This window comes from Paramisgurnus dabryanus, chromosome 11, assembly GCF_030506205.2.
Source record: "Paramisgurnus dabryanus chromosome 11, PD_genome_1.1, whole genome shotgun sequence".
In the NCBI taxonomy this organism is placed as follows: domain Eukaryota; kingdom Metazoa; phylum Chordata; class Actinopteri; order Cypriniformes; family Cobitidae; genus Paramisgurnus; species Paramisgurnus dabryanus.
The window spans coordinates 12402782-12430744 of record NC_133347.1 but is presented as its reverse complement, the minus strand read 5'-3'; the positions used below and the strand labels follow the sequence as shown (position 1 = coordinate 12430744).

Here is a 27963-nt window from a genome sequence, read left to right as displayed (position 1 = left end):
CAACATACACAACGCATTTAAAAACTTTGAATGCTTTATTTACTGTTTAATACTAATGTAGGCCTCCAATACATAATAGCATGAATATTGTTGTAAATGTTTGAACACAATAAATGTTACATAGGTCTTTTACAAATTATCACATATTATTGTTGTTTTGTTTGGCAGGTCAAATTAAGTATATCCCAAGTAAATTCTCATATAAAACTCATGTGAAAAACATCTTTTTTTCTGTAAGTGATACCAAATGTAATTAATAGAAGAAAAAATAAATACACATAAAACAAAAACATTGTCCTTCATACCAAATTCTGTGCAGGAATATGTGAATTATAATTTACATTACAAAAGAAATCGACTAATGAAATTAGTAATACTGCTATGTTTAACCCGAACCCTATAAGTATGTATGGTCATTAAAAGGCATTTGACATGTCTGTCTTTCATGACAACAGACTCAGTTATGGGAGTAATTTGATTGTGAATCGCAGCGTGATATGGGCTTTAGTGAAAAAGCAACAGAAGTAGATTTTCCATCTGGGATAAAATTAAAAAAGCAAAAGCTAAGCCAGACTGAACTAATTTATCAACCACTACTCCAGAATTTTTTGTTCATCAACAGCAGAACTAAACTAGCAGAACTAGTCATTGCGATTTAGAAAAATGGCTTTAAATTAGTTTTAAATAAGTCTATCTTTTTCTTATTGCATAGAATTCAGGAGTACTGGTCGAAATTGATGCATGTTGTATACGCATTTATTATAGCTCTCTGAAAAAAAAAAACTTAAAATATTTACTTTTGCCCACATGAAGAAAAACGTTCACAGAGCTGGATAAAAATACAAGTACATATTTTCCTTATAAATAAAAGTTTATATAAATATCCTAAATCTATCAACAAAAGAAAAAACAACGCCTAAGCTTTATTTGTTGGTCATAACAAAGTATTGATACATTTATTAATGATGGCTATAAATATATACATCGACTTATTGAGGAGTGCTGTGGTTTGTAAAAAATCATAATGCTCCTGTGTACTGTAGAAAACTGGTAGTTCCTGGGCTGTGCTATGGCCGAACCAGCTATATGGATCGATATTACATAAAAAATATTTTTTCCAGATTTCTGAGTACTCTGTTCCACAGTCGAGTTCATTAAGAGTTCACAGTGATGTAATAAATGGCCCATTTGATATAGTTTATTGCTATCTTCTCCCAATCTCTCCATGTCTATGAGGGCTTCAAAGTTTAAAGAATAAGGCGATACAGGACCCAAAGCCCAAAGGTCAACCAGTGGGTTGTCCAGCTGAGCTGAGTCCATTTCTGAATGGTGTGACTGGCCATACTGTCCTATGGAAAAGCATCAGTAGAGGTTAGCAACAAAGGAGGTTATTGTGGATTAGATGTTTTGAATAAAAAAGCAGGTCGAACCTCATCATAGTCTGTGTCATCTGTGCTGGAGCCGAAAATAGATCCCAGGTATGTTAAGTGTAGCACTGCTAACATGCTAAATGTCCCATTTATTAAATATACCCACAAGGCCTGAGGAGAAGATGGAAAACATTAATAAAAAAAAAAAAAAAAAAATTGTCTAGAAATATCAAATGTCTAATTAAACAATGATACATTTCTTTTATAAACATTATGACAAACATACTACCTTTTTATTTCGATGTTTGCAGTCAGTTGGACACTTCTTGGACAGGACACAGGCATTTAAAAGAACTGACAACCTTTTCCTAAGTACTGAACCACAGATTAAAAGCACAGTCCATTACATACACACATAAATGTGAACCCATTAAACTACAACTTCTGCTGAAAAGTCTTGAAGTCCATTCCATAAAAAATTAAATGGCTAATGCTTTCTGTACACCTAAAGACTTTGAAAAGATTTAGAAAAGACTCTATAAGATTATCAGCTCACATCTAAAGACTTCGGTTCACAGTTTTTAGTCTCAGACTAAAAGATTTTACAAACACTGAATCTTGTAGTGACACTATTTACAAGACTACAACAAGATTATTTTAGCTTTTTATTACCACCAAATTCCTCCCATCATGCTCAGCAGTGTATAATAAAATATATATAATATATATATATAAAATATATAGTGTATAGTGTAAAATGTAGGAGAAGCAGCTACAGTTAGCTACTGTGGCTTTTGCCATTGCAGTCATTTGCAGTGAAAGAAAAAAGAAGTGAGGGCCTTGTCCCCACTCCCACTTAGAGGTCTCAGCAAACTGTGTCCTGAGAGACATGCTGCGTGTTTTAACCTCAGCAAATGGAACATAGGCTACATAGGGTAGCATTAGTTACATTTTCCCAGTTTGTGCAAAGCTAGATTTTCTCTTTTTCATTCAGTCTTTCATTCGTTCTCTTGTACAGTAATGTCAATATCAAACATTAGTACGCCAGTTTCAACAGCGTTTGCAGCGCATACTGTGCAGTTTAATAACAGTATAAAAATCTCAAGTTCACATTACTTTATTTTATATGCATTAATGAGCAAAACCTCTTCAAGACGGTTTTTGACGGTCAGTGTAATTTATTTAACTGTGATTTGTTTAACCCACATTGTTTTCGTGCTGTTCTGGTTCGTGTAATGACATATATAGACACAATACACAATTATAGACATAACAAGCCCATGGCACATTATAAAATATGTTTCTCTTAAGTTTTACGATAAAATAAAAAATTGTACGTTGTACAATGTACGTTATCTGTTTCTCTGAAGACTATTAAGGTATATGAGGACTCATTTGCTGGGCAGAGAGTGAATGACAGCGCAGTCTTCTGATGTTTTTAAATATTTAATTGCTTTCTTTTGAATTGCTCAAAGTCATGACTGTTTGAAACACACTTGGCGTCACATGTATGACCGCACGCGTGCGGTGTACGTGCTTGTTAACATGGGCACCGAAAAAACACGCGCCGCTTACGCGTTGCTCACGCTTTTCGGCAATATCGCTCCACTTCTTTTCTTTTTCCACTCTGTCATGGTATGAACGGCAGTTTACATCAAAAAGACACGGCTGCTCTGCCCACCGCTCGACAAGGCGCTCCTCTCATCCACGGTCCATTTTCGCCTACTTGGCGCTCGTTCTGTTTCCACGTCCGTCTACATGTTTCTTTGTTGTGACTGATGGCTTCCTGTTTCCGGTTTTCGGAGAACGAATTTATTGGTTGTTAATTGTATTACGTCACGAGACTACGCTGGGACTTGCGATAATATCAAACATGTTTGATATGAAAGACTAAAGAAAGACTGGCATAAATCGGGTCGCCGACTGCAGATTATCACCTCACAGTTAACGATCGAGACGACGGGAGCGCGCCGAGACTCCAGTTAGATTCCTAAAGACTGCCGGTCTTTAGTCTGGGACTGTGAAAATCCTTTGGTGTACGCTAGGCATAAATATAATTCACACACTGAACTGTGTTACATGAAGTTTCTAAACAGATACTCACCATGTTCAATGTATGTTATAAAGCCAAGAGTAAATAATACAGCCCCAATATGAAAGCTTAGACCCTGAGGGAATGAAAGTAAAATGTTATACTGTACAGTGCAAAATACATAAGCACATCATGCTTCACCAAAAAAGGTATGTGCCTGAGAAAGAATGCAATAAAATACAAGTTATTACAAGTTAAGCATAGCTTACATGAAGCAGAGCGCTCGCTGTGTATGTCAAGATGATAGCTGTAAAGGATCCATATCTGAGAGACTTCTTAAACACATCTAAATGAGAAGCAGGAAGACTTATTGATATGCACTTAGAGGAAATACAGACAAAAACAAAAGCATACTTTACCATAATTAGTCAATGTATTCGTTAACATGACATTATAACAAAAAATATTTTTACAACATTTAATCATCTTAATTCATGTTAATTTCAGCATTTACTAAACATTTTTAAGTCAAAAGCTGTAATTGTTAACATTAGTTATTGTATTGGAATTAAGTAACATTAACAAATGCTAAAAATCTATATTGTTAGTTCATAATGCATTTACTAATGTTAACAAACTGTATGGTTTGTTAGGATAGGACAATATTTGGGCAAAATGGTCAAAATCTGAATCTGTGGGTGCAAAAATTTTTAAGAAATTGATTTTAAAATTGTGCAAATTAAGTCCTTAGCAACTCTTATTACACAGCGCTCTAAATTGCTTGATTCTGATTGGCCAGTCACAACATTCCAATGCTTGTTTTTTTTCCAGATAACTACCGCTCAAAACTAATAACTCACAGTAACCTGGATGCTGCAAATCATTTTGACAGGTGCAGTTTAAAATACACAAAACTTAAATATAGTGTCTTTTAATAACATATATGACATTTACAAATGATTAAACCAAATGGCATTTTCGTGACATTTGTAAAACTTGTAAAAAGGTCTGCATTTGTTAAAAAATAGCAAATACAATATTTCAAATAAATATTTAATGTTCCTTACCTTACTTATAAGGCTAAATAGCCGTGTAATAAGCATGATAATGTACAGTCAGCAGCTGGTTGTAAGCCCCTTCAGTGTGATACAAGACCCTCCGCTGCGCGTCTATATATTAGACGCTACCTACACATTATCCCTTACATACAGTATTGCTAATAATAAATATATTTTTATAGGAAATTTACTAAATATCTTTATGAAACATTCCTATGTTACTTATGACTGGTTTTGTGGTCCAGGGTCACATATTAGCTCTGGTTTGACCAGACCACAATATTGCAGACATCATTAACAACAAGTATAAAAACCACATACATGTGTTGAGCCAACGGGACATGGGCAAATTCCAGGAAGTGACAACCTCTACCATTGACCGAGGAAACTCAACATTCATTGGCTTTGCTATTGTCAAGTCCCTTGAAAACAGCACAACAAAAATAGTGAGTGAAATAAATACCATTTATATAGCATAAGTGATATTCCTTCATAAGTATACTGGTAGTACTCAAATCTGAATCATTTGTACAAACCATTTAAGGTTGTCCTTCTCCTCTGTGAAACCCGCACCTGACAGTGTGGTGGTTGTCTCACCCAGGTAACTCACAAAGTAATTACTGAAATGAAAGGACAGGGTGTTCTCATAGGCCTGTAGCCACCTGGTGAAGAGAAGATTTACAATGATTAAGATTATTTAAGATTAGAGTTAAAAAACAATAGATACATATCAAAGCTTGATTACCTTGTTATAGTGCCTCTGGAAAGCAATAAAATATAAATTGAAATACATTAGTAAATATAATCCAATAGCCTAATTTTACTAAAAAACATTAACAGATCAAATGCAAATAATGAACCAATTATAGAGAATAAAAGGACTATAAAAGATGTATTGTTTAATATTAACCCAAAGTAAATTTATCCAATTTATAGCCTATATATTTTTGTATATATTTGTCTTTATTATTTGCTATTTCATTACTCCATGTTTATAAATTATACAACAATAATGTAAGTAGAATAATACCTCATCTTTCGCCTCTTCTTGCTGGGAGAAAATATAAAAATATAACAAATTAGGAATCACAAAAAGGAAACTTTTAAAAACCTATAAAGCAAATATCCCTTCACACTAATTATCCAATCAATTCAGCCAAAATAAAATGACCACGTAAATTGTTTGTGCAAGTTAAATTAAGTTTTAAAGTAACATCAGTTTTGAAACTGAAAATATGAGATCTCCAAATTATGCATAAACAAATACTACACAAATCATAATTTATCTATACTCACTTGCGGAGCAGCTTGTCTCCAAAGACTGGAATGAAATAGGGAAAGAGATAGGGTGCAATACAATTAGAGATGACCAAACAGAGTTGACTCCACACACAGCTGCAAACTGACTTCACAAACCAGGAGATGCTCTATAAAAGAAAAGAGAGTTAGACTAAAATTTGTTTTGTTTATTTGCTAGACTAAAACGATTTCATCTGAGACTCACAAGTTTTCGACTCTCCACTGCGTCTAAATAGCTGTTGAAGCTGATCCACGGACCGAAGATGACTGTACCCACAAAGTAAATGTATCCCATGAACTCCACTGGAGAGGGAACTTTCTCCACTGTGCCCTTGTCTAAGTCAAAGGCAAGAGAAACCGCCTTCATGGCCACTACCATCTGGGAACCTATGTGAACATAACATTTCAAATTTAGACAATCCATTAAGCCAGGAAACATTGATCCACCATGGTCTAATGATCTTTACTATCAGATAACAAAATTCGAATAAAAAGTAATTGAAAACTCACCTCGCATTTTATGCCAGGTAGTGGTATCCATCATATGTAACTCTCTATAGCAGAAAGAATAAAATAATTCATTACTGTATCTACAAGTCACCAAAGGCAATTCCAGTGTTAAAGATGTGAGATGTAAAATAATTTCTCAGACAATGCATTTATTACTTATTTATTGAACTGCTCAGATTTTCATAACCCCTGATGCTAGAGTCCAGACATCAGAAAAATATCAGCCTGTACTCATGTTGTCTATTTTAGATGAGGTAAACATGCATCTCTTTGGATGTGACAAAAAGGGACAAGTTTTTGGGAGACAACAAACTTTATAGGAATTCTGTGAATTAAAATGCACAAACCAGAAGCAATACCTAACCTATGGAGAAGGTATGGTTCAAATAATATTTTTTTTATTTTTTGTTTTATTAAGTTTATATGCACATTTATGAGTAAGAAAATTTTAGAAACTATATAAATTATTATATATAAATTAAAAATAATTTTTAATTTATATATAAAATAAAATACATCAAAATCTAAATAAATAAAAATGTTCTTAAATACATACATGCATGTGTGTGTATTTATAAATATAAAATAATAATCTTTTGATTAATTTTTTGACATCCCTAGTAAAAACTTTTTATGATAAGGTTGACATTTGCCATTTACATTTCCAATTTCAGGGTACACTGTGCCAAGATATTTTGTTATTAAATACAGCCGACAGAGACAGTAGAGACTTTTTGTTATGGAAAGCATTTCTTGTCACGATTTTCCCACAGGATGTCCATTGGCTTTATAAAGCTAAAAATCAAGAACACTAGCACTGAACCTGATTAACCAATAAATGATGTGACTTCGCTGTTGTTCATGCTTAAAATATTTTTTTTTTTTGAGATTGCTATCAGCAAAAGATTCTTGAGTAAGTTATTTCTTGCCAATTAAAGTCTTTTGGAAAAAACGTATATGTGCTTATAAAGGATGTTATAATCCTTTATAAGCATGTGAAACTTATCCATTGAATTATATAAAAACATAAAACTATTCACTGACCAAAATACCATCTGCTGAGAACTACAGCTCACATATAGAGCCAAACATCTGCGAAAGAAATTCAACTAAACTTTTGGGCCTTATTGTACACAACACACGTTGACTCTATTGTGCATAGTATGCTATCCTACAAAAATACACACTAGTAGGGATGTAACACATGGTGTAACATGACGTATTTACATACCCTAACAGCAGGTAGATGAGGATAGTAATGGACAGGAAGGGACCACGGCTGCTGGAATGACGACACAGGAAGAGGATGAGGTAGCAAAGGAGGCTGAGGAGCACCACCCAAACCATGTGTAGCTCAAAGAACAAGTATAGTGTGTAAAAGCCACCGGCCACCGTACTGAGATGTTTCACGAAAGAGGGCAGACCTGAGTGAGAGAAAGCACAAGATTTAAGAAACAGTTTCTACACACACATTTTATTCTTTGTTTTTAAGTGTACTATAATCATAATAAAGTTAATGCGATTTTAATTTGAATGTAGCTCAATTGGTATAGCACTGCATTAGCAAAGCAAACATCATGGGTTTGAACCCACAGGGAATTTAAATACTAAGAAAAAGGTATAGATTGAATTCACTGTAAATTGCTATGGATTAAAGCGTCTATCACATGCACAAAAGTGCATGACATCATTAGTCTAAATAATAACTATATGTTGCATAAACCTTCTTACCAAATCTCCACAACAGCCGACACACTAGGCAGATGACTAACAGTTGCCATACTTGTTCTAGACCCTGCTGGACCGTAGGAAGCAAGCAACCTGATCCCAGTTCCTGAAAGAACTCCTGTCTGCTTAAAGCTCCCATTGCCCTATTTTAAACATTGAACATAAAAGTAAGAGAAATTTTGCATAGCATTAATTTATACCAATAATCAATGGTATAGAGCAGATTCTGTAACTTGGCTTTAATGTGAAGATAAGATCAAAACATTCTGTGTTGAGGTCAGTACATGGTGTTTGTTAAATTAATCTCAGGGCTATCACTGAATCCCATTGAGCACATATGTGGTAATTACAGCAGCATGGAAAACACCATCATAATTTCTCCTTTGGGTGAGTTAGATAGGGAAAAATCGTTCTTGTTTATATTTAGTGTGATGTTAATATGATAACCACATTATGTGGGAAGCATTGTAATTACGTGTTCGCATAATCTCACCTCTGCTAGATTTAATACCCTTACACCGCAAAACAGACGACAAGCATATAACGTCGTTGTCGGGAAAAAGCAGTAGCAATTGTGAAATGGCGTAAATAAATGTAAAATAGTGCAGTACTCAATTTCAGAAATGAACGATTCGTTATACAGCGAATGAATGATTTGACACTTTACATCCACTACCAATTCAAACAGCAGCGAACCGCTAAAGGAATGCATCGTCTGTCGGTGACTACAATGCAATTTTATATATTGCTTACCTAATTTATCTTTTAAATGTTAAAGGCCCTTAAATCTTCAGTCAATTGCAATACAAATGTGGACAATTATTTCGTACTTCCAGCACAATTGGTCCAGATGATGAAACTGATGTGGCTCATTCCCATTGATGCTATCCGTCATTCATACTTACCGTGCAGCAAGGGACACCCGACGACCAATAATTTTTCTAGCCCTCTGTGACTAAACCAATCAAATGGGAGAATCAGACTTGAAAGGAGATTCTCATCCAATGTTATGCGGTCGGGATTTGGGAGATTTATTCAACGCTTAAATTGTGTACAGTACGGATATTTTGTTGTTTGTGTGTTAACAGAGTGTATTACTTATATATGTAAATGTTTTATTAAAATATGTTTTGCTTAAGTGAGTAACGTTAACTCTCTAGTGCACACGGGAAGAGCATCCTTAAAACAAAATCCTGTTTTTAAAAATGTAAAACAATATATGATTTTCGATCTATTGAAAATTTTACTCAACTCATTTCCTTAATATATGTCTCCAATTATAATTTAGCCATTTCACTCCAACGCTTTGCTGATACTTTTATTTTGAAAGGGGTGTGAGGCGGAAGTAATGAAGGAATATTAAAATCTGAATTTTTGTTCTCGAGCTGTAAAGAATTTAGAAAATAATGTTTTAAGACATTCAGATCTTTGTTTTTTCCTCTTCAAAAATGTATAAAGGGTTGTTAATGCTTTTATAGAAAGTTAAGGTAACTGTTGGCGATAACTTTGACGAGACTTCAGCTGGTCTGTTTATAAGCAACACTGCTAGTTTCATTCAGTGAATCGGATGACAGTAGCAGAATTAAACAGGACACTGTCTATTTAGAAAATAGGATAGATTTGAGACAAACGTACGCAATCTTCAACTCACTATCTCTTTAAGTTGCATGATGGCAGGTTTGCTCTCTACCCAACATTATGCAGCGTTGGGTAAATTAAAACTACTGAGAAATCAACCTGCCCTGTCAGCCCTAACTACCACTCAGCGTAAATACAGCAGTAAGGATGCAGGGAGTGAGTACTTGCACAAAAGTGTCGTCCCGACCATGCATTATCAGAAGAGTTTACCAAGGTAGGTGCATTTCACACATTATTACCAAAATTGTAGTTATTCATCTTTTAAATGTTTGCGTTTTTATCAGTGCAAATATAATGTGATGTTGTCAGTGACTTTATCTGTAAATGCTGAATTTAAAATGTATAAAACACGAGTTCTAAGATAGAAGGTAAAATGTAGGTGAAAGTGCAAAGTGTATGCTTCTGTCGCAATGTTCTGGCTAGAGGGGATAAAGCTACGGTAGAATCTCGCGAGATGTTGGGTTGAGGTTTAGGTTTTGGGGGAAGGATTAGAATAAAAATAGCGGTTCTGGCTATAAAGGATACAGCCACGGCCTAAATCCTGTAAAATTAATTTTAAGGTTAGGTGTGAGGGTTGGATTATGATGAAAAACAGCGGTCATCACGTTAGATTTCACGAGATTTTGCCATAGCTGTATCCCTTCTAGCCACAATCCTGTCGCAAGGGGGATGGGGACACGGTGTTACAAGTAAATTTGTCCCCTTGCTTTAAATTCCGTTCCATTAGTGTTTGTACAGTAGTTCATTTTATGGCTGTAGTGCTTCCCTTAATTAATTGGTTTATATAGACATGTTTTATTGGACGTTTAGTCATTTTCAATGAATTTTTATAATATAAAGTAGATAGAATAGAATCACAGCTGGGCAGATAAAAAAACCTTGTGAATGTGCAAATGTTAGATCATTAAAATAATACTAGTAAAAAGTATATTTCAAAATTGTTAGACGTCACTCAATAAAAAAAATATGGTCAAATGGTAAAAATAACTATAAGTTTTAAACGATTATACAACATTGTACTGACCCTTCAGATAAAAAGAAAAATCCTTGAAAAAATATTTTTAATATTACAGGTTACCAGTTCCAAAACTGGAGGACACAATACGGAGATATTTGGCAGCTCAAAGACCCCTGCTGAATGATGAACAGTACAGGTACTTACAAGGCTTCATTTTATTGGTTAATATCTGAATTAGTTGACATTTTTTTTCCTACTTATGTGCCTATGAAATCCAACAGCAAAACAGAGAAAGTAGCAAATGATTTCCAGAATGGCTTTGGCAAACAATTACATGAAGAACTTGTGGCCTTAGACAAGACAAACAAGCACACCAGCTACATATCGGGTAAGAGGTTTCTCTCCCTATATCACATAAAATATATGTGACCTTGCCTGTGAAAATCCATCTATTATTATCTATCTAAAAAATCTTCTTTTTGCAACAAATATTTTAAATTGCAAGCTCATTAATTAATTTCTCCTTTTTGCCTTGCAGCTCCATGGTTTGACATGTACTTAGCTGCCCGGGAGTCTGTTGTGCTTAACTTTAACCCCTTCATGTCATTTAACCCTGACCCCAAACCAGAGTACAATGACCAGCTTGTGCGGGCCACCAACATGGTGTGCTCAGCCGTGCGGTTTATGAAGACCCTGCGAGCTGGTCTGCTCGAACCTGAAGTGTTTCACCTTAACCCTGCCAAGAGCGACACGGATAGTTTCAAGAAGTTCATCCGATGGGTGCCCTCTTCCATCTCATGGTTTGGAGCTTACATGGTAAATGCGTATCCTCTGGATATGTCCCAATACTTCCGCCTCTTTAACTCCACGCGTATTCCCAAGCACAAGCGTGATGAGCTGTTCACAGATCAAAAGGGCCGACACCTGCTTGTGATTAGACAAGGCAACCTGTATGTGTTTGATGCACTGGATCGGGATGGCAACCTGAAAAAACCCTCTGAGATTCAAGCTCACTTGAAATACATACTAGCAGACCCTACCCCAGCTTCATCGTTCCCCTTAGGCGTACTGACCAGTGAAAACAGAGACACTTGGGCAGACTTAAGACAAAAGCTACTGGATGCTGGAAATGGTGAAGCCTTGCGGTTAGTAGACAATGCTCTGTTTTGCCTCTGTCTGGATGAAGAGAAGATGAAAGATCATATTCACATCTCCCACAACATGCTTCATGGTGACGGCTGCAATCGCTGGTATGACAAGTCCTTCAGTATCATCATTGCTAAGGATGGACAGGCAGCCATCAATTTTGAGCACTCTTGGGGTGATGGAGTGGCCGTCCTCCGTTTCCAGAATGAGGTTTTCAAGGACACCACAGAGAAGCCTCTGGTTGGTCCCGGCTCCCAGCCAGCATCTGTAGACTCTGCCTCTGCAGTCCAACGACTGGAGTTCAAACTAAATGATGAGTTAAAGGCTGGAATTGCAAAAGCTAAAGAGAACTTCAATGATGCTGTATCAAAGCTCACCATCGATGCCATGGAGTTCAAGAAGGGTGGAAAGGAGCAACTAAAAAAAAAGAAGATTAGCCCAGATGCAATTGCCCAACTGGCTTTCCAAATGGGCTTCCTACGGCAGTACGGGCAGACCGTTGCCACATACGAGTCATGTAGTACCGCAGCCTTTAAACATGGCCGCACAGAAACCATTCGTCCTGCTAGCATTCACACAAAGCGTTGTACCGAGGCTTTTGTGCAACAGCCAGGACAACACACAGTTGATCAGTTACAGGGGCTGCTATATGAATGCTCAAAATACCATGGACAGCTTACCAAAGAGGCAGCTATGGGTAAGTGTAGCATTTCAAACAACTTGTTAGTATCAAATCGTTTACGATGTACCCTATACTTGTTGGTATTCATTTCTTTGTTCATTTACATCTAGGTCAAGGATTTGATCGTCATCTTTTTGCCATGCGCTACCTGGCTAATTCTAAAGGAATGGCACTGCCCAGTCTGTACCTGGACCCTGCATATGCTGCCATAAATCACAACATCCTGTCCACCAGTACCCTTACCAGCCCTGCAGTCAGTCTAGGTGGGTTTGCTCCCGTGGTGCCTGATGGTTTCGGAGTGGGCTATGGTGTCCACGATGAATGGATTGGGTGCAATGTGTCCAGCTACCCTTCCAGAAATGTTCATGAATTCCTTAAGTGTGTACACAAATCCTTGGAGGACATTTTTACGGTCCTTGATGGAAAGCCCATTCATTAATAATAATCAATTAATAAAAAGCACTTAATCTGTTGGTGAAATGCAGTATTGGGCATTTAGGACTGGTTTGGATTTGTAATATGTGTGGTGTTATCAGACAAGGACTAAAAATGACGTAATTGTCTTTAATGGGTTATTGTAAAATGTGTGGAAACCATCTGTAATTGCTTGATATTTAAATCTTACTTTAGTAATTGAAGTCACTGTAAGTAAGTAAACATATTGCAGTTAGGACCATCTAAACATTTTTTAAACATAGGGCATTCTTTATAATTGTATAAACCTTTTTGAATGATTTCATTTCAGTTAATTTTTCTTCAAATACAACTAAACTGATCACAGATGCTGGAGAAATGTATTTAAATGTAATAACTTTGGCACCACACAAGATTCCTCTCTTCTTGTGCCTTATCTAAAAAAAAAAAAAAAATGAACAGACCAGAAATCTTGGGGCCGCTTTTGAAAGCATTGGATTGTAAATACCACAGTAAGGAGCAAGCTTAAAAAAATGTCATAGGTTGAAACATCTTTTGTGCATGTTTACGAACATCACATAACATATTTTACACAACCATCTGTATCACAGGTATGACTTACAAGGTTTTTGAGATCACAGGCTTAGTTCACTCTGCAGGTCTTAATGCTCAGTTGGGATTTTTGAGTAGATAGCAAATTTTTTTTGCACTGTTGTTCACATTATTTAAATGCGACTGCCATCAGTCTCACGCCTAAACTCTATACGGCCCTGAAGTGACGCCCATGTGCAGAAGACGACGCGACGTCAAACGCAGCACACCGTGTTTGCAGAAATAAACTTTGATGAAATGCGTCATGAAGTCACATTGCAATACATCAGATTTGTATCCAATTTAGGACCACATTTGAAAGTGGCCAGTGTCTGATTTGAAAAAATTGGATATGTGCTGTTCAGATGGTCATAAAAAAAATCAGATATGGGTCACATTTGGGCAAAGAAGTCGGATGGGCCACTTTCGCCTGCATTGTGAGCGTAGCCCTTAGACACCCCCACAGTAAAAAGACTTTCAATAAAATATAACGAGGATCAACGGTAGACCAAGTTTTTATTTTAAAAAACAATAAAGACAACAAAAAACCATCAAACAATGTACAAATGTTGAAAGCAACTAAAATATGATTTCCAGCTAGAGTAAAAGCAGATGAAAGGTTAGATGGGCTTGATTTTGAAGTGTAGGCCAATGAGACTGAATACAAGGCATTTCAGATCCTGGACCAGATAGTAGAAAACTCTGAGTCCCTCTGGGTCCCTGAAGAATTTCAACGATGCATGTTACCATTATTACAATGCATATGACTAAAAAGTGGTACTAAAATTGCAAAGTTGAGAGTAACAAATGAAACTCAGATTTCATAACAAAACTCAAATAATCAGTAATGCATTAAAAACAGCCTAACTGAATGAAATCCCATATGAAATATACTTACTTCGATTGGTTGACATCAATTAAAGATCCAATTTTGGAGGTTGTGAATGAGATGTGCTCATCACCGATGACAATCTCCAGTTCCTTATAAAGCACAGAGAAAATCATGAAGGATGTTCTGAAGCATGAGCAAGTAAAGAACTTTATTTAGTAAACAACAACAACTCTCTTTCCCACAAACCTGTCTGCCGACCCTGTCTGGAGGAGGCCACAATGCATCATCTTCTTTTGTGATTTCACTGTCGTCAATGATCCTCTTTAACTCTTCCATCACGCTTTTATGAACATAAGCCTTAAGAAAAAGTTAATACTCATTAAACTTTTGACTCATATCAGAAACGTGATGTTATCGAGCATTTCATCTTACCTCTTTTCTGATCATGACGTCGTTCTTGTAGTTACTGTTGTTTGCATATCTCAGCTTGCCTGAATAAAACACAAATAAAACCATAAAACGTTTAAAATAAGATCTATAACGTTACACATATTTAATGATCATCCTGCAATATTTTAGTATTAAATGTAAAAACACTTCTTACTACAAACTATCACGGTAAGTTAACATTACAAGACAATAACGTTAGCAGTTTCATGACTCGAGTAACTTTACTTGGAAATCGTTACTGTTAGTAAAAATAACAAATGTATTATTTTTAAACGCAAACTAAAACGCAACAAAGTACAAACTGTTTTAGTTAAACAGGAAAGCGTGCAGGGTATCAATAGAAAAGCTGTTAGCATGTTAGCTTGCTAAAGTTGGCGCCTCACTTACCGTCCGGTCTGAATTCAAATTCCAGAAATTCGTGGCCGAATTTACCTTTGTGGCCGACATAGTACCTCAAATAGAAGTCACTCGTGGACATATCTGTAAAGGCTATTACAGTATGCGTTTATATGTCTAAATTACCGCACGCTTACACTTCAATGAACCGTCTGTGCTCCAACAACCAATATGGAATCTCGTGCGTACTAAAGGGGCGCTGATGTGTCGCGTCGTATAATGATGACGCAGACACAGTGGCGGTTGTGGGTAGAAGGGACAAAGCAAACGCCAAAATCTCGCCGGATAAACCTACTCTAAACACAACATATCGCGAGATTTTGGCCGTAGTTGTATTCCTTCTGGCCAAAACCCAGGCCTACTGAAACAAAAAACGTTACCCAGTTGAACTTTTCATACTCTTTCTGTGCTCTCGTGTTGTTTTTGTTTTCTTTAAATTGTATGTGTTATAACCTGTTCAGCTTACAAAGTTAGTTAAAGTTTTTGTTTAAGGGTTAATGGCCGTCTTGATTTCATCCTGATACAATTAAATATGACTACCATTCTCAACAGGCTATGTGTATCGAACATACATGTGACAAACTCTAGCGGTACAAAAACTTTTATTTAGCTTTGCTGTCCATCACTTTGTTATACAACTTTCTGCAATTGTTTACACATTTACATCATGATTCAGATATTATGGATTTATTAATTAAACAACATGGACACTTAAAATTGACCAAAGTCCATCTATTTAGCTTCAGGAATGAAATGGTTTAAGATGAAGTTTTATTAACACTCATTATTGACACAATGTCACAGAACCTGTTTAAAGCCTTGCCATTATAGTTCTGTTTGGTGCAACAACATGTTTTGAGCATGCAATGAAAACAATTCTGTTGTCAGTGTCTTAAGTTACCCAAAAATGAAAATTCTGTCATAATTTACCACTCCCATGTTGTTCTGAACCTGTACTAGTTTCTTCATTGTGTTGAACACAAAATAAGATATCTTGATAAATGATGATAACCACACAGTTTACGGTACCCACTGACTTCCACATTTTTTTTTTGCTATTGAAGTCAATAGGTACCGTCAACTGTGTGATTACCATCGATTATCAGGATATCTTTATTTTGAATAAAGAAACTCATTTATGTTTAGAGGGTGAGACAGAATTTTCATTTTTGGGTGAACAATCCCTTTAAGCTTTCTTTACATTTCCCACCCTCTTCTTAAGTATCACAAATTAAAGCCATTGGAAATTAAAAAACAAAAATGTGTTTAACATAATGTTACATCATGCATAACACCATACTTCTGAAATCCATCCCTAAAGCAACAAGCTTAGTTTTCAGCAAAAAAAAAAAAAGATTGAACTGTTCCAGACTGGAATTTCTCTCCCAAATCAACATGGACGTCACACGTTGCAGTTTTTACCATAATTACAAACAGTAGTGTGGGAGCTAACTAATTGATTCCACATTAAACAGTGATAAACAGATATAATCCCAAACATTTCAGTAACAATGTAATATATCTGCACCATTTCAAGTCAAGTAGGATTACACAAAGAGTGTGCAAGTTGTTAAGATAATGATAGTAATGAAACCTTGACGGTATTAAGGGCTTAGCTGTTTGTAAGGAGTATTGCATCATTTTCAAAAGCTGGTGTTTAAATCTGTACTGATAAACCCAAGCCCATCTTTAATAAACGAGTGGTCTCAGACAGCCTTGTGTGTTTTGTGTTCTGGTATGTGTTGTATATAATGCTGTACTTCAAAAACCTTTGGCTAGGCCATGTAACATTTCAAAAGGAATTCAGCATGATAAGTATATATTTTCAATATACAAAAGCTTCCAAATCTGCTGTAATGGTTTTAAACTTTAGAAAATACTGATTTATGGCTGTGGCCAAACAGGCGAAAAATTTTCTTTGTCAATCAAATAAATATTTAAGTCACAAGAAAGATTGTGAATAAATTATGATTAAATACAATAATCTAATTTCATATTTATATGAGGTTACTCATACGTCAAATGGGCTAAATAAAAAGATATTCACATCGAATTATACATAATTTTTTACATTGGATGGCAAATGAGTCACCCTGTATCGTAGCAGCAATGCAGAAGAAAGCCAGCCAGAAGTACAAAACAATTAAATTAAGTAACAGCAGTATTTATACAAATGATTAACCCATGTATGGATGAGTGTTACACAATGGTAAAGATTTCTAGATAAAAGGTAAGTGATATGGAATCAATGTACAGTCAAGGTCAGGTTTCTTGTTTGGGTGAAAACCCTGGGTCGATTGTTGGGTATTTTACAACCCAAATCCCTGAATGATTTTAGCAGAGTGGAATAAAATGATTTATCTGTAGTTTCACAATACAGGTAAATAAAATAGTAACAAAATATTGAGCTACACTGCAAAATTAGCACTGTGTATGTTTATCAAAGCACCTGAAATGGGAAAAGTTAAAGAATACTTAATTAATCAATTGTCAAATAATAAATGGCATCTTGGTGTATATTTAGTGGGTAACCTGCATGGGCATCTATAAAGTCACAACACATGAAAAACATGAGACCAATAGAACAGAAAGAAAATTATTTTCAAGTAGCCTAAACACATCTGCCTTTTTGTCTAAATGCCCCTTAAGCAATTTAATACACGAGTGTCGTAAACTGAATGTAAAATTGCATTAGAGTTAAGGGTACAGTGCATAGTATATGAACATAATTCCCTTGATAACTAACTTGTGGTTTATATCAACTATGCTTTGTTTTTTAAGTACATGACAACACCTAGCCAGTGACTGGCACTTATTTTTACAGGAAGCCAGAATTGAGTTGGGCTGTCCTCCGTGCCACTTCACAGGAGGCTACTTCTGTATTTCAAAAGTTTGCAAGATCTATGAATGGTTTTATCTAATCACCAAATTAACTCTTTTAGATGTAAAGTCAGTCAATATAACACTATTCAAGCCTATAGGACCAGTTAAACTAACAAATACCATCTTGTCTCTTTCCTGTTAGAATAAGTCATTTTCTGTTATAATAACTATACCCTGAGAGGCCTGTTGTGAATTAGCAACACTGTCTAAATTGTTCAAGTTAAATGGAGGAATTAACAGCTATCGTTCTGACAAAAAACACTGATTTCAAAGCGACATTGTATAAAAAAAATAAATAAAATAGTCCACTTGGTAACAACATGACTGTCAAGTAAGCGAGGAAACAGAAAGGGTTTCAAAGCACCATTGTCTTTGGCCTCTGAAAATTATTGACAAAATGAAAGGTTGCTCATAAAACCTCAGTTGCAAAAAAAGCGGTAAGAGAGATAAAATAACATTAACAATAATATTAAAAAATAATATAAGTAAAACTCAATTACTTTATCATAATATTTATATATAAGTCATATATTTTTCAAATATTTATACCCTCCCCGTCCCCATTTATTTAACAATTATATTATTCAAAAGGTACATAAAAATAAAAATACTGAAATAAATATTGAAAAAAGAAAACGCATTTTGACCTTTAACTATCCCAGAATTCCTCGAACAACATGCGGAGCCAAAAAGTAGAAAGCAGTATGAAAAAAGGTAGTCTTTGAAACTCTTTGTCTTAAATACAGTGTTGGCAAATTAACAAATTTTACGACCAATCGTTCGATTCGTCCATCCGCTCCCTTTGCATCCTTTGTACATTCTTTTCTTCTTGCATTCCCTTACATCCTGCAAGAGGTCCGGTCAGTGCGGCCTGCTGCTGGACTCTGAGGGATGCCGTTTACGAGGCGTGCTGTGACCATTGAGGCAACCGTTCAAGCGTTTGGTTAGGCCACCATTCAGAATATCCTGAATGTGCTGCACTATTAAATTTATGGCAACTAGAAAAAGAGAGAGAAATAAAGAAGTGAACATGAGGTTTACATATGAAATGTTAATTCAAACTGAATGCAATTAAACAAATGCATTTACTTTTCTAGCAAGCCCTGTGAATTAGCCTCGTTTTCATTTAAATTTCAACTCTCAGAAAAAGTATGAATGTTTTATGTTTTTCTTACTTTAGTGCAGGTTATAAGTGAAGTTTGAATTGCAAAATAATCATAACTTGTAATAAGGAATGCAATTAAATACTTATAGTCATGGTACACTGCCAATATGTGAGTTGAATAGGCTTTTAAAAGTATGCGTCTTAGTGCAAGAACATGAATCTTCGATTGCATCACTTATTGCCCATGTATGTTTTTAACCTTAATTCCATACAATGATGGTCTTTTTTGCTTATTCTCATGCAAATTAAAGCAACACCAAAGAGTTTTGGCTCTTTGCTCCCCCTACAGGTTAGAAGCGTAATTGTCCATTACCCACTGTCATAAATACTGAGGCATAGCTGGCTCTGATTGGATTGTAGGTCTGCCGTAAAGCAAGTTTTTGTAGTATTCACTCGGACTACAGGACCACTACCCGACGTTTGGAAACTTCTTTAGTGCGGTTTTGGCCGATAGAGGGCTGCAAAGCGAATGTGAAAGTGCTGTTCACCCTGTTTAGAGTGGATGAACGACTGAAACTGTTTTGGAAGCGTTATTTTAAGGTAAAAAAAACTCTTTGGTGTTGCTTTAAGAAATCTCATGGTCATATTTGTGAGAAAATCAAGCTTAGTGAATCTCTGATGCTTACATTCTCTTTTGTATTTGCAAAGCACTTCCTGTTTGTCCGAGTTGAGTTTGCAAAGAATGTTGCTTTTATTAGCAAAATGCTGTGTTTGTTTACTTTTGGTACAAAATTCGCTCCATAGTAGTCATTGTTTGTAATTGTGTATAAGATTAAAAAAGAAAATAGACACCAAATATCAAATGATGAAGAAAAAGTATTAGCACCAGTTTCACCTGGTTTTGCTGTTAAATTAACTCAACCTGCAGCACTAAGTATAAGAAAAAGACAAAACATGTTGGAATGCTCTCAATACTTAAATTGTGGCCTTGTCTGGCACCATCAAAACACTCCTATTTTCAAAACAATGTATGCGATAACCCATTTAAAAACAGCTCCATATCCAAGTATTTCTGTGTCCTCTCTTACATGGAAATCTAATAGCAGCAAAACATTTAAATCTTACCCAGATTATCAGCTCCCCTTGGAATGATCACATCAGCATACTTTTTCGTCTGAGAAAACAAATACGGGGAAATAAATAAGAAGCCCTTATGGAACAAAACATTTTGCCAGTGGAATGTGCTCCTATTTTGTTACGCACTTCCTTGTGAAAAAATTCCAAAACGTTCTTGTGTTTCATTAAAAAGCAAATGGCAAGATGTTTTATAATGCAATATAATGGAAATAAAAAAATTACAGAATTTACATTTTTGGGAAATGGGGTTATCCACCTTTTTCCTGGAGGTGCTGCTGGAAAAGCGATTATGGGTGAAACTTCTGGCAGAAGTAGTGCTGCAACAATAAACGGCTTATTCTGACTGCAATAAATTGCATTGTGATCTATCTATGATTACTATAATACTGTTTGCTTCATGCGGAAATCTATTAACAATCATTACAAACCGAATGTACAACACTGCCCGTTGCTACTCTTACAACCCGCCGAAGCATAATGCGTGTCTTAAAGAAGAGCGCTAGACAGACCTAAAGTTAAGACAGACTGCTTTATGAGCAACTGTACAGTTTTGAAGGACAATGTATGTAATGTATGCAATATGTTCTGTGCGTCATGTGAACCTTTGTGCATTGTGTGTCATGTCAAAATACGTGCCTGCTACAGACGCTTTGTGAGGGTTTATGGTAAATCTTTGCTAAATAGTTGCATAATCTTATGTGTAATCAGAGTTTAGTGTTAAAGGGACACACTTTTTTTGAAAATATGCTAATTTTCCAGCTCCCCTAGAGTTAAACATTTGATTTTTACCGTTTTGGAATCCATTCAGCTGATCTCCGGGTCTGGCGCTACCACGTTTAGCAAAGCTTAGCATAATCCATTGAATCTGATAAGACCATTAGAATTGCGCAAAAAATAACCAAAGAGTTTCAATATTTTTCCTATTTAAAACTTGATTCTTTTGTAGTTACATCATGTACTAAGACCGATGGAAAATTAAAAGTTGTGATTTTCTAGGCAGATATGGCCAGAAACTATACTCTCATTCTGGCGTAATGATCAAGGTCTTTGCTGCCGTAACATGGCTGCAGGAGGCGCAATGATATTATGCAGCGCCCAAAAATAGTCCCCTGCCATTAAAAGTTACTAAGGGAACTATTTTCTGACTATTTTCATTGCGTTCAAATGTTATCGGTAGATGACAGAATGAAAAACAATTATAGTCTTACTTCTATATAGTAAGTTAATAAAAAACTGAAAATAATCTTGAATTTTCTCCAGAGTTGTATATATAGAGAGAAAGAGAGTTGAAAGTTCAAGAACTCACTGGCAGACAAAACTCTTCAAAGGCAGGCTTGACAAATGTTATGTATTGGCTCAGCACTTGTTCAAGGTCACGACCTCTCTCACTGATGTCTCTCAGGACTGCAAGGGGAATCACGGGCCATGAAAAAAAGGAAGTAGAAGAAAGACATTATTCAAATTACTGTGGAAAAACGTTCTCCCCCACTCTGCTTCCAGACTGGATGGATCTGCTTTGATTTTTGCTCGAGATCAGCTGATCTCGATAAAGCCCACACGCACCTCTGCGTGACAGCCGCGTATCCGCATCCGTGTCCACAAACAGCTTCATCTGAAACAGATCTCGGATTTCTTGCGAGTAAAACATAAGGATTCCTTCAAATAAAACCACATCTGCTGGATATACCGTCACCGTCTCCTCCTTTCTGTGTAAAGAAAATAAAGGAGTGTATCAGGAAATACCTGAACAAACAGAGGCGACTAAATTAAACATGTTCAGACAGACGCAACATTATGTTTAACTACCAAAACGTATTTACTGAGCTGACCTTGAATGGGTAACAAAGTCATAGACTGGAATTTGGACAGTTCTTCCCTCCATGATATCGCACAGGGTCTTGACTATCAGCTCATTATCAAAGGCGTCTGTGGGATGGAGAAATAGAGGATGAGACAGGCTATTGCTGCAGAACATTTGTTCTTGCCTCATCCACAGGTGGTGCGATTCAACAATCATACCAGTTCTGCTGTTTTACAATAAGTGTGGCCGAGTCAGCCAAACGGCATGTAAACACACACAGCTGCCAAACTACACAGACACATCTACTATCATATTCTGATCTATAGTCCATTCTTAGGTACACACGACTGGGCATGTTAAAGAGTAATATAATATAATGGACTTGGAGTTGTTGCACACAGAGATTACTTCTAAACCATAAAGTAAATGGTTTTGTAGCTTATTCTACAAAAATAAATGATGTCTACAGCTCTTACCTGGGTGGTCAAAGTTGAATTGTCCTTTAAGAGCCTTGGACTTCTGTTCAGAGGTTAGTACCCTGTAGAAACTGTCCTGACTGAGGATGACCACCTGCCTCTGATGATGGTCGATCTTATTTTGGCCAAGAAGCTCCATGATCTTCCCACAAACTGATGACTAAAATAAAAAAGTGACATGGACATGAAAGGTTTCTGCATGTGCAAGTAAAAGTCTACCTGTTTTAGATACATCAGAGTCATTCTGTCAACTTAACACATTTTTTAACTAAATTACTAAAATAACAAAATTTTCTTTTTCAGGAGAAAGATATACTAAAATGATAAAGCCAAAATATTATAAAATAAATTATAATTGTCATGAGTATTTACGGACTAATCTACACATTGTTAGAGGCGAGTGAACATGACAATTTTCAATTAAAGCTTTAATGCTGAATTACAGTAAAAATTTACTTGACTTTAAAAATATGTCAACATTTTATTTTTAAACTGGTAGGCCTGTTAGTAAAATATGTTGTAAGTTGTATGAAAAGACCCTTATTTGGTTTTGATCATCAAAATAGGCTTAATTTAACAATTTGTGCATGGAGCCACACTTGGATTCATTAATTTGGGATTGTAACATACAGTGCCTCAGAAATATAGATACCAAAAGACAAGTTTAGTAAGAATAAGACTAAAATCTAATTAAGATTTATACCTTTAATACCATACTTTTTGCTTGCATGTAAATTTAGGAAAAGCAAATGACCCATTATCCAAATCATCAAAAAACGTTCAGGCAAAAATGTAAAAGAAACATCAAATCATACCTCCTCCATACAAGGCCTAAACAGAACTTTACATAACAAAACTGGCTCTGTTATTACATAAGACTTTATCTTGTCAAAGCAAACCAATCTCTCAACGAATTTGCTATGCTGACAAGGAAAGAACACTATAGCTTACTCTCACAAACCCAGGTGACACCCTGGGCTCCAAAAAAACCACAAACCTAAAGCAGTTATGTTCAACATGGGCAGACGCAGCTGCTTGCTTGCTTTTTTCACTAATGCAAAATAATTCTGCAGCCGTCTGCATTTTAATGTCTGATAGATAGGCTGATCTATTCTCAAAACACCTATGGGGCAAGACAGGACAAGTCCAGCAAGACAGAGAATAATGCTCTTTGACCAGTTTTATTTGTTAAAGGTTCATTATACAAACTATGCATGCAAGTCTCACAATGAATTTCCTCACCATAATATGACAACCATGTACACAGTTTAAATCATCATTGAAAAGACAACTCCACACATACCAATAAAGAGTATCACTCCGCGCATGTAGCCGTGCTTCGCCTTCTGAGAATATAGTTCCCATTATGTATACTGTTAAAAGATGTCTGTGTCTCATATGACCTTGTATAGTCACACTGTGTACAAATTACAAATCACAACACATAAATAGGAAAATGTTCAAATATTTTGTCACTTATTGTGAGCAGTATGCTAGCTGGAGCCATTCACTTCCAGTCTTTGTGCTAAGCTAAGCTAGCGGGGGCTGCATCAGACAGAGTTACAGCACGCACGGGGATGAGAAAGATATGTATGGACTTATCTAACTCTGGGGCATACGGTGAATAAGCTAAATTCCCAAAATGTGGGCGTGTTCCTTTAAGCCAGGACTAGGCCCTAGTTTAATTAGGAAATATAACTAGTTTTAGCAAACATGCCTTTTTAAGCAAAACAAAGGGCACTGATGTATTTTAAGATATGTCAGTGCAAGTTGTTTTCAGTTTGGACAGCCCTTACATTTATTTTATTGTAGGACTAGTCAATAAAATTCCCTGTGTGGGAAACCGCCCCTTGAAATTTATTAGATATAGGGAAGTTTATTAGATATAGGGTAACTGGTCTTGCATTTGATTGCTCTCTATTGGTGTGTGGATTTGTCTTTGCAATGATGATTTAAACTGTTTAGGTGGTTGTCATAGTATGGTGAGTGGGCCTCACCCATGGTTATGACATAAAATGATCTGAAGGGTGTTAAATCCAATTTTATGTCATAACCAGGGGTGAGGCCCACTGGTTCACCCTGACTGACAACTGATCCACCCACAGTTACACAGAACAATTCATCATTACATGCTTATGGTTCGTCACACTTTTAAACTAGATATATGTTTCTTAGGAAACGGACTTGTAAAAACGGAAAAGTTGGATCGACTTAAAAAAATTACTTACATTTTTAACACCTTAAAAAAAATCTCAACATGTATGTTTACGTGAAAAATACTGTGTGAAATTTTTATTTGAGTAAACTTAATTTTTTTAGGTGTTACCAATTAAAGTTTTTTTTAAGTTGATCCAACTTTTCACTTTTTACAATATAGAGTGCAACAAGTGCCTCCATTTTTCTGAGCTGAAGAAAACAACTTCTCTAATGATTACACTACAACTGCGTGCAAGATCCTTAATATCAATGATCTTACGCTCAAAAACCACATAAATAAGGACAGAGATTCACACAGAGTTGATGCCTTGGAGACGGCCCTGCATGGACCAGATGTGTGTAAAATGAAAGCCCACTCACTTTTCTAGATAGTTCTGTCTTTGCTACTGCTTATAAATACATTTTACGTAATAATTTCATATGTTCCCCCACAGTGGTGTTCAAAAAACATGAGCATAAAGATCTGTTGTGTGGTGCAGTGGTTTACATAAAATTTTGATATTTGCTGCTGGTGCAACCTGTGGCCATTGTCTATCAAACTCTATTCTGGTGTCCTATAATCCCAGTGACTCACTTACTCGTCACCTGCAGGCATATAAATACAATTGTTTACCTTTGATTGATCAAAATGTTTTGTATTGGAAAACTCATAAAACCCTATACCAGGAAGGAGACTAGATCTCAGTGTTCATATCCATAAGTTTGGCCTGTCGCTGCCAATTCATCAAACAGGTCCCTAACCTTGCTGCATGAAATAATGCATGAATTAAATAAATAAACCTTTCCCTATTTCTTGCCAGTTCAAGTTTTGTTTAACCAGCAAACCAAAATGCAGCTTAAAAATAGATTGTAGTATTATAAGGGCAAAGTTGTTAGAAAATGAATGTTTGTGTAGAAATGGAAAAAAGTTACATATATGCATTTGGGTCTAAACTAACCTACACATAATGCCCTATTGCAGTGGGTTTTTTTCCTTTTTTAGACTGAAACCACAACCTTGGAAACTACAAGCTTGCAGTTGGTAGAGCAGTTTCAACCAGAGCGCAGAATGTCAATAAATTTGCTGTCCTTAAAACAGTACACTGAAGTCAATACATTAAAGTCATAATAAAGCAGTGGACAAAACATTCAGGAGGGAAATTTCCACAAAAATGATAACATACTGATTCAGTGAGAACAGCCAAAGATTAAGTAAGAAATGAGACAACACATTTCCCATGCAGTGTGTGGTGGAGAGACGCTTGTGCACCTGACAGCTGGGAGAGATCAGTACTCACAAAATAATCCATAAACTGCAGAAAACTTTACAATACACGCTTGGGTTTGAAGATAAACAAATAAAATCTGACAAAAGCGCCTAAATAAATTTCAATAGCAATGAAATATACTATGTTTTTGAACTATTATTCATGCATAAACACTACATTTTTTTTTAACTGAGACAATATGTGCTCCCCAAATGTTTACAAAACAAAAACAAGTTCAAAAGCAACCGTGCGTCAATAAGGAACTGTTTTGACGCATCGCCACGCCACGCACGCCTACAACGCACGTAATGACCTCACATGTGACACGAATCCACTGTGCCGCTGCTGACCTCAATAACGTTAGCCAGCAAAGCTCAGCGATTTTACCTCTAGATAACCCAAATTCACTATTTTTTCAGCTTTAAATGTTAAATACATATAAATAACGTTACATTTCACGTTACACAACAAGTCTCTGATTTCACCACACACAGTCAGCGCGTGAAACAAAGAGACCCTGTTTGTGCTCGTTGCCTGCTAGGATAACGGTTATGATACCAGACGACATCCGACAACGTGAAAACCTCAGGCTCGGACGAAAGGTTTATCCAAATATAACCGCAAAATCCCAACGCTTTGTATGTTTTGCTTAAAGCTATACTTAATGCGTCAATAACTGATGCGGTTTGAATGAATCTGAAGGAATGCCAGAAGATGCTGTGGCGATTTCAACCGGCGCGAGTTATCATGTCGACATGTTCCTAACAAAGAGAGTCGTAACAATGTGTCGCCTCAACAGTAAATCACATAATAACACCTGATTCACAACAATGCTGTGATGTTTTGCTAATATATTCATTAAAAGTATTTCATATTGGAATAAACATATTGATAAAGTGCTTATTAATTAGTTGGTAAGTCACCATCGCCATAGTGTTGGCTACGCGATTGTACATGGGTAGGTTGTCTAAAGCAGAGAATCAGATCAACAGCTTTATTTTAAGAGATATAAACTACAAAAGTCCTCACTCAATTGTCTCTGTACATATATACTATCATAGTGTATTTGTTGTTTTATGGTACAAGATTAAACCTTATTGTACATGTGAATTGAACCATATCGTAAATGTAAAGTAAATTTCCCCATTTTATTATTAAAGATGTTAAACCATCTGGGAGAATAAAAAACATGTATACAGCACCGTGATGATTCCGTGTGACAATGAGCCACGCGGTCAAGTGTGCGCGCATCTCAGACAAACACAACTAAACAATCTGTTAATATCCCCTAATATACACATTAGGTAAACCAGAATGCCAACCTTGCCGCTGGCAGTGCCGCCGGCTACCCCGATGAGGAAAGGTTGCCTGACAACATCATTGTCGGCTTGATTGTCCAACTTGCTCTCGCTGTCTCCTGCCATGCTGTCAGTGCCCACACTGAGCTGTCGGCTGCTTTTTCAACGGCAGACAGCAGCGCTCCTCCTCTCTTTCCTTTCAATTGTGTGTAATCTTTTCCTTTTCAGCTATTGAGTGCTTTTATATTGGTTAGTAGGAATTTAAAAGAGCGGGATTTAGAACAAATTAAAACATTTAAACTTTAAATTGAAGACTATTAAATAGAAAATGTCATTATCACCATAAATTAATTGTTATTTTACATATATATTACAGTGGTACTTTCCTAAAAAAGAACCTGAGAAATACCCTTGTGGAAGCACCACGATGCTTTATTCATATATATATAACCCACTATGGTAATAAATGCAATCTGGGTGGCCTTTGTAATAGGCCTATACAAATTTTTGTTTTGGTTTATGTGAGTGTTACAGTGTACAACATCCCAATCTGCTGAAATTTACATACAAAAAAAATATAATTTACATACCCACATAAAACAATTGTATAGCCTACTCCGATATTTACTAAAGTGAGATCCTACTGTGTTTTTGAACCTTACCACAAATATTATAGTATGCTACGTAGTATAGTA

At 36.0% G+C, this 27963-nt stretch overlaps 5 protein-coding genes across 8 annotated transcripts in view; 2 read left to right on the top strand and 3 right to left on the bottom strand.

Annotated features, from left to right (window-relative positions):
- LOC135729294 (4-trimethylaminobutyraldehyde dehydrogenase A-like) overlaps positions 1-27963 on the top strand; it is a 318074-nt gene that overhangs the window by 281310 nt on the left and 8801 nt on the right. The gene's annotated exons all lie outside the window — the stretch shown is intronic.
- Positions 7-9051, bottom strand: porcn (porcupine O-acyltransferase). Of its 2 annotated transcripts, none has more exons than XM_065247908.2 (15): positions 8903-9051; positions 8001-8140; positions 7501-7693; positions 6270-6313; positions 5965-6146; positions 5757-5887; positions 5491-5511; positions 5206-5220; positions 4997-5122; positions 4782-4882; positions 3672-3748; positions 3475-3538; positions 1660-1745; positions 1431-1541; positions 7-1349 (listed from the first exon to the last, which is right to left on the bottom strand). In XM_065247908.2, the coding sequence occupies exons 2-15, from the start codon at positions 8134-8136 to the stop codon at positions 1248-1250; spliced, it is 1389 nt and encodes a 462-aa protein (XP_065103980.1). In that variant the 5' UTR covers positions 8137-8140; positions 8903-9051; the 3' UTR covers positions 7-1247. The 2 variants fall into 2 exon arrangements, with proteins under 2 accessions (XP_065103980.1, XP_065103979.1); XM_065247907.2 differs by lacking the exon at positions 8903-9051 and adding an exon at positions 8751-8892.
- On the top strand, positions 9338-13201 carry cpt2 (carnitine palmitoyltransferase 2). Its single transcript, XM_065246818.2, has 5 exons — positions 9338-9849; positions 10709-10789; positions 10875-10981; positions 11132-12436; positions 12532-13201. The coding sequence occupies exons 1-5, from the start codon at positions 9665-9667 to the stop codon at positions 12858-12860; spliced, it is 2007 nt and encodes a 668-aa protein (XP_065102890.1). The 5' UTR covers positions 9338-9664; the 3' UTR covers positions 12861-13201.
- On the bottom strand, positions 13926-15321 carry magoh (mago homolog, exon junction complex subunit). The gene is made up of 5 exons (XM_065246821.2): positions 15096-15321; positions 14691-14749; positions 14505-14615; positions 14325-14407; positions 13926-14146 (listed from the first exon to the last, which is right to left on the bottom strand). The coding sequence occupies exons 1-5, from the start codon at positions 15184-15186 to the stop codon at positions 14047-14049; spliced, it is 444 nt and encodes a 147-aa protein (XP_065102893.1). The 5' UTR covers positions 15187-15321; the 3' UTR covers positions 13926-14046.
- uck2a (uridine-cytidine kinase 2a) lies at positions 15690-27449 on the bottom strand. The gene is made up of 7 exons (XM_065246819.1): positions 27293-27449; positions 22507-22666; positions 22059-22155; positions 21793-21935; positions 21536-21633; positions 20218-20266; positions 15690-18985 (listed from the first exon to the last, which is right to left on the bottom strand). The coding sequence occupies exons 1-7, from the start codon at positions 27392-27394 to the stop codon at positions 18849-18851; spliced, it is 786 nt and encodes a 261-aa protein (XP_065102891.1). The 5' UTR covers positions 27395-27449; the 3' UTR covers positions 15690-18848.

Coding starts and splice junctions, on each gene's coding strand:
- uck2a (XM_065246819.1), bottom strand. CDS start 27,394: ATGGCAGGAGACAGCGAGAGCAAGTTGGACAATCAAGCCGACAATGAT. Junction 21,634..21,792: donor TACGCGGCTGTCACGCAGAG/GTGCGTGTGGGC, acceptor TTCCCCTTGCAG/TCCTGAGAGACATCAGTGAG. Junction 18,986..20,217: donor AAGGGGAGCTGATAATCTGG/GTAAGATTTAAA, acceptor CTCTTTTTCTAG/TTGCCATAAATTTAATAGTG.
- porcn (XM_065247908.2), bottom strand. CDS start 8,136: ATGGGAGCTTTAAGCAGACAGGAGTTCTTTCAGGAACTGGGATCAGGT. Junction 6,314..7,500: donor CTCATCTACCTGCTGTTAGG/GTATGTAAATAC, acceptor TTTCTGCTATAG/AGAGTTACATATGATGGATA. Junction 4,883..4,996: donor GAGAAGGACAACCTTAAATG/GTTTGTACAAAT, acceptor GCTGTTTTCAAG/GGACTTGACAATAGCAAAGC.
- magoh (XM_065246821.2), bottom strand. CDS start 15,186: ATGTCCACGAGTGACTTCTATTTGAGGTACTATGTCGGCCACAAAGGT. Junction 14,750..15,095: donor ATTTGAATTCAGACCGGACG/GTAAGTGAGGCG, acceptor TGTTTTATTCAG/GCAAGCTGAGATATGCAAAC. Junction 14,147..14,324: donor ATTGATGTCAACCAATCGAA/GTAAGTATATTT, acceptor GAAATTCTTCAG/GGACCCAGAGGGACTCAGAG.
- cpt2 (XM_065246818.2), top strand. CDS start 9,665: ATGATGGCAGGTTTGCTCTCTACCCAACATTATGCAGCGTTGGGTAAA. Junction 9,850..10,708: donor TATCAGAAGAGTTTACCAAG/GTAGGTGCATTT, acceptor TTAATATTACAG/GTTACCAGTTCCAAAACTGG. Junction 12,437..12,531: donor TACCAAAGAGGCAGCTATGG/GTAAGTGTAGCA, acceptor ATTTACATCTAG/GTCAAGGATTTGATCGTCAT.